Here is a 6,354-nt window from a genome sequence, read left to right on the forward strand (position 1 = left end):
CACGGTGTGCTGGCTCAGGGCACAGATCTCACTGAGTAAAATGACTGTCAGGCTGCATTGCCTCCCCAGAGCTGCTCACAGTCTGGTCTCACAGGGGCATGACGTTCACGTCACTTGCTTGTCAGCGTGTAAGTCATCTCGCCAGTATGAATTCACTCATTAGGAATATAGATATATGCTTCAGACAATACAAATGTAATCCTCCAGGGGTGCTACTGCATCACCGTCAGAAGACTGCAATGGGCTTTTCAATGCAATCCCTGTTAATGGGTATAGAAAGTCCAAAGAAACCTCCTTGGAGGTTTGAAGGTTGAGTTAAAGGCCTACAACTGAGAACACTGTCGTGTTCAGCTTCTTATCGACAGGCTTTCCCAGGAGGTTCCTGGTGCTTCTTGTGGTCAGTAGGGATGGAAGGACTGCAGGAACAGCCTGTGATCTGCACTCTCTTTCTGTCTGCTGGGAAATGGAAACAAAACCACATACAAAATTAAAAATTAATGAAAGGAAATATTTAATCTATACTGTTACTTTTCTATTTTGCCTGCAAAATTTACTTGGTTTCGGCTGGGAATCTAACATATAACTTCCTTCCTCTTACAATTTGTGTTTCGGGTTTACAGTGTGTATCTGTGGATGAGCTCTGTAGTCAACTTGGCATCGTTTTTCTGTTGCTTTTTCTAGTTAGCAGATGGATTTGATACCAGATCTTTACATTTACAATGGCTGAGATCCAGACTGGGCCTAGTGTCACAGGAGCCCATTTTGTTTGACTGCAGCATTGCTGAAAATATTCGATATGGAGACAACAGTAGGGCAGTTAGTCAGGAGGAAATTGAAGAAGCAGCTAAAGCAGCAAATATTCATACCTTCATTGAAAAACTACCAGAGGTAAGAGACAGTGATCTTCTCTTCACAGTGAGGTTAGATATTTGGAACAATATGGAAAAAATCTAGGTAGTGCTCACTTTGATCAAATTAAAAATAAACATTTTGGTTTCCCTTAATAGGAAAAAGTATAGAATTTAAGTTGAAAAATGTCAGTGTGTTTTAAGCTTATAATACTACTTAGATTGTTCAAAAAAGAGCTAATATTCCAATTAATATCGTGCTAGACAAAGCAGAATGAGGGGTGTAAAAGAGAATACTCAATGTACAAGTAAATCCTCGTAATTTTTTTGATATTTTTTCTTTTGACAAGAGAAACTTCTCAAGTTTCTCTGAGAATTTTTTTTTTTCTAAAATAATTCAGTAAACTAAATGCTCTATTTCTAATTGGACAGGCAGGCACAGGGACTGTTTCTTCACAAATATGAAGAAGCAATAAATCAAAAGTGAATGGCATGGCATGTGACCTTCATGCCTGCCAAGAATTTGATTCTAACAAGGAAAAATACTTTGATAGTTTGTTTTCACTGTAGTTCTGTGTAACTTGAAATATTTTTCTGCATCACTACATCATTTTCATCTTCATTACTACTAATGACATTTGGGATTCTTTACTCCCAACTAATGCAGGATCAGGTTTTTCATGTATGTGTCAGTAAGCATTAAATATCTAGTTACACTTATGATCGTATGGTCATGGGCATAGTACTTTGTGGAAGTAAATTTTCAGACCAGATATAAATGTGTGTGGCTGTATATATAACTGTTTATACTAGAGGTGTTCATAAAACCTTAGCTCTATTAAAACCACTTGCAGTATTCTTTTCTTTCAAGATGGGAATGCCTGATCTTTTCTAGAGCCATGCATTTACTTTTCTAATCTTCCTTTTCTAAGAGTATTCACAGGCCTTCTTTTTTAATTTTTACCATCCAGAAATATAATACCCGGGTGGGTGAGAAAGGCACACAACTTTCTGGAGGTCAAAAACAAAGAATAGCAATTGCCCGTGCTCTGGTTCGTAATCCTGCCGTTCTGCTTCTGGATGAAGCTACCTCTGCTCTTGACACAGAAAGCGAAAAGGTGAGTAATGATTGTTACGTGAAATATATATGTCTATGTACGTGGCTAGTTGCTTTCAGTAGAATAAAATCAATGTGAACCTGTTGCAAATGCTCAGCTGTGAAACAACAGGGTAAGTGTATCACCGTAGCTTTTTCCAGCTGCAGCCTGTGAACTGAAAACACTATGAAGCTGTGCATGTGTACTCAATAAACAAGTTGAAAACCCCAAAACTTTAAGTAGAAAACACTATGTGGAGCTGCTACTCTTCAGCTGTCTTCCTATTAAGCTGTATTTGAATGTAAATAGTGAATTTGTGTTCTGATCCAAACTGGAGACCCAAGAACCCACTTCTCAATGTCTCGTGTTCATTTGATTAGCCTCACCGACCTCAGTGAGAAACCCTGTTGAGTAAGGGTGTCACGTAAGTAAAGTCATACAAGTAAGTCTATGGGAGATATATCCAGGCGATAACAAAAAGTAAGAAATTAAATGTGGTTCCTATGAAAAGTGAAGGCTTTCCAGGTGCTAACACTCTTTTCCTAACATCTGTGTGCAGATCGTCCAGAAAGCTCTGGATAATGCCCGACAAGGTCGAACCTGCATTGTCATTGCTCACCGCCTGACGACTGTACGGACCGCAGACATCATTGCAGTGATCCAGAACGGCAGGGTGGTTGAGCAGGGCACTCACAGTCAGTTACTGGCAAAGGAAGGGCACTACTATGCCCTTGTAAATGCACAAATTTCTAATTAGTACTGAAAGATTCTGTTAATTATTTTTTTTTTTTCTGGGAAGATATGAAAAGCTTACAGAGAATTAATGTTTGCTGTGTCTGTGCTAATGGAGCAGGGAACTGTGTGTTGCAGCCTGGTTGCTGTACCCTACCCAGTGTAGCCCCTGCCCCACACACCTGTGGGGATAAGCAGTGCATGCTCCAGGGTGGGTCATGGAAGATGCACAGGGGAGTCCCAGCAGCTGAATCTGCTGGGCAGTTGTGGGGATCATCTGATCTGGAGGGAGCCAGACCTGGAGTAGTCTCACCCACACCACAGCTTAAGTGGGGCACCCTGCTCTCACTGTCCCCCCCAAACCCCCTGGCCCATACTAGGTGCCACAGGCCAAGGCAGCACCAGAGTGTGACAGTGGTCAAGCATCATGGATAAGCAGTGAGATTGTGCTTGCCCCTTGGGTTTCTTCACCAGCCAGATGCAGCTGTAAAGTCACCTTAATTAATGACTGTCAGTTCTTACTGACTGCTGAGATTCCAAACAAAGGCATTTGTATTAAATTTAGAGAGAAGGGGTTGAATGTGTGGGTTTGTGGGGTTTATTCCCCATTTCCTGCTGCATTTCTAATACTATTGTGCTTCGCAGCTTTCTTGGAGATTCAATATTCTATTTTAGACAATAATTGTAATAGTTATAAGCTTTCCATGTAGAGAGAAACTGACATGAAAGATTCCATTGTTTTATTTAGTATTTTGCAATTGCTGACCTAACAGTTTAATTGCTTTTGCATCCATCAGGGTGATTTCAGAAGCCTTGCAAAGGAGTTAGGATGGCTGCTTTGGAGTGGACTCATTTCAGCCATATAAATAGGTTTTCTTTTTTTTTAAAAAAAAAGTGGTTTTCAATATGAAGTCCTTGATTTTGAATAGACATGGCATTTACGGACATGGTTTAGTGGTGGACTTGGCAGTGGTAGGTTAATGGTTGGACTTGATGATCTTAAGGGTCTTTTCCAACCTAAATGATTCTCTGATTCTATGAATAATTTTTAAAATTGTTTGTAGTGTTGGCAAAACACATGTGCTTTAATAATTGGTTATTCCTCTGATATATTTCTTGGTGCAGCAATACATCCTTTAACAATGAAGAATATGTACTATGTAGTCAGAGTGACTCATCACCTGGGGTTTTGGGCTGGTTAAACCCAATTGCATTTTAATTTTCCAAGGCTTTGCTTGTGGCTTTGGGTTAGGATTCATGGCCTGGAGCAATCTGCAGTACTTCATAATTTCTAGGTAACTCTGCTCAATTGTATCAGACAAAACTTACAGTAATGATTATCTCCTGTGCCCCTTTCAGCTGTTTTCCAGCATCAGGGTCCATGAGGGGAATAAAACACGCAAAAGAAAATAAATTCTGGTCTCAGCTTTGCCAAAATACAGCCACTCTCGCTTATGCAGTTTTTCTCAGGGACTATTACAAGAGGAGTTATCACTCATTCAGGCACCCCTCTTGTGTGACTTCTATGCTTTCTTATGAGAGGCAAATACTACAGGAGTTGCTGCTCTTATTACATTCCCAATTATTCTATGGAGGCTCCAATTAATTCCTTTTTTCCCTGTTTTGTTTCTGCACTGGCGTTAAAATTACAAGCAGTAGAGTTTGATTCTTAGTTTTTAAATTAAAAAAAAAAAATTTAAAAATTTCTGGATAAAAAAATTAATCCAGAAATATTTTGGGGAAAGAAAGAGTTATTTTGTACTCTTGGGTTAGATGTATATGTGTTTTTCATTACTACTGTGATGGATAATAAATTTTGCACTATTATAATTCATTACAATCTATTGCAGTAATAATTAAGTAAGATGAAATAAAAACAGGAAATTGATTTAAATGTACAAATAGAGGAGTTTACAATCACTAAACTAAGGCTTTGTAACATAATGAATCATCTAACATCTGGGGCTAGTTAAGGGAGCATCTTTGCGGAAAATACTGCATTCACATTTATGCAGATAACAGAAGAATCCAAAACGTGCTCCCTGCCCACCAGCTTGGAATTATTTACTAGCACAGGGGCAAGAGGAGTGAGGAAATATATGCACTATTTGACCTGGAAGGTGCTGAAAGAGCTGCAGCATGTTCAACCTAGAAAAATCTGGGACGTCTTTCCCCTTGTTTGCTCTTTCAGAGGTCAACATTACCCCCGTAAAGAAAACTGACTACACTTTCATCCCTTTTGGCATGTTCCTCACCCTTGTTTACACAGAGCATTCTCATGCTGCAATAACTGGACAGACTCAGCACCAGCTATGTATGTTAAGGATTGTTCCTTATGGAAGCGTTGGCATGGGTTTTGGTTGGAGCCAGAAGGAGCACAGGTGCCAATGTCGTGATAGAGGAAGTGTGTGTGCACCACTTTGGGCTGTGACAGCCAAGTGGGGACACAACAGTGTCTGACAGCTGTGCCTCGGGAATATCCTCGGCTTGTACGTGATGGAAAAGGGGAAATGGAACGCACTGTCGAAGTAAATTGTGGTGATATACTGAAGTTCACAAGCTAGATGTTATGTAACACATGAACACATTCTACTGATTTATCTCAGTACAAGCATACTAAATGCAGTTCATATCACAGCCCTGTTTAAAAGATCAGCTGCAGACCTGAGAAAAACACTGGACAAAAGCAAGTCCTACCCAACATGAAAGAGATGGTGAGCAAAAAACCAGAGCAAAATCCCAAACGTCTGTAAGAATGACAAAAGAGCACACTACTGCATGCCTGCTAAAAGGCAGACTGAGCTGGATGGCTTTACTGACTCCATGAAATGTAAATAGATTAATAAACTCAGCTTGTAGGCACTAATAACAAACTCTATGCTCTGATGGTCTGAAATAAACTATCCAAGTCACCTTCCTAGCTCGATAATCCCATGGAGATTACAGACTGACTGTGCTCTGACTAAAAGCAGGCCTAAATTCAGAGATAAATGTATGCTACAAAGCACCTTTTCAGCACCAAACCATAGACTTGATATAGAGATCAAAAGAATTAGCCTTGACAGAAAAGGCAAGCCTATGAGGATGCACCTTAAGAGCAGAGGATTTGTTGGCCCCACCACTCTGTCCTGTGCTGCCATCTACCCCAGGTGCCACAGTTAAAAAAAACTTCCCTATCCCTGCACAAGCAGGGGTTGGAGCTCTTCAGATGCACATGCAGTACGGCCACTGCTGGTGTCACTGGGCACGTCACCCCTAAAATGACTGCCACAAGGGTAGTGATGAAGGAAACACATCAGCCCATGCTTGTCAAGCAAAAACCTCATTCATGACTAGACAAGAAGCACTTGACCCGGACACTGGCTTTGTGCCAGTACTGATCTAAGCCTCCTACAGAATTACTAAGGTGTGATGTCCCGAACAAGACAGTGAAGACTTCAGAGAAGGCATTCATAAGGGATTTTGGGGTGTTTCTTAACCACTTGACTTCACTGTAGTATCATACATAGCTGTTAAATTTGATTAAAATTTTGCAATCATTAGTCTAGTTACAATGTTAATTACTAATGCAGACTGAAGCCCCAGAGATGGGATAAGTAGCTGACAGAAGCACGTGAACTAGAAGGCACAGGACTTAATTATCTTTATGGCCTCAAATAATTAATTGTCCACTTGTT

At 40.3% G+C, this 6,354-nt stretch overlaps 1 protein-coding gene across 3 annotated transcripts in view; it reads left to right on the forward strand.

Annotated features, from left to right (window-relative positions):
* Positions 1–2,743, forward strand: part of ABCB5 (ATP binding cassette subfamily B member 5) — a 58,976-nt gene extending 56,233 nt beyond the window's left edge. For all 3 annotated transcript variants that reach the window (XM_014284888.3, XM_055707339.1, XM_055707340.1), the window contains 3 exons: positions 682–888; positions 1,820–1,966; positions 2,505–2,743. In XM_014284888.3, the coding sequence (XP_014140363.2) occupies positions 682–888; positions 1,820–1,966; positions 2,505–2,702 (552 nt within the window). In that variant the 3' untranslated portion in view covers positions 2,703–2,743. The remainder of the gene's footprint in view (positions 1–681; positions 889–1,819; positions 1,967–2,504) is intronic.
* The last annotated feature ends 3,611 nt before the right edge of the window (positions 2,744–6,354 follow it).

Source organism: Falco cherrug, chromosome 4 (genome assembly GCF_023634085.1).
Source record: "Falco cherrug isolate bFalChe1 chromosome 4, bFalChe1.pri, whole genome shotgun sequence".
In the NCBI taxonomy this organism is placed as follows: domain Eukaryota; kingdom Metazoa; phylum Chordata; class Aves; order Falconiformes; family Falconidae; genus Falco; species Falco cherrug.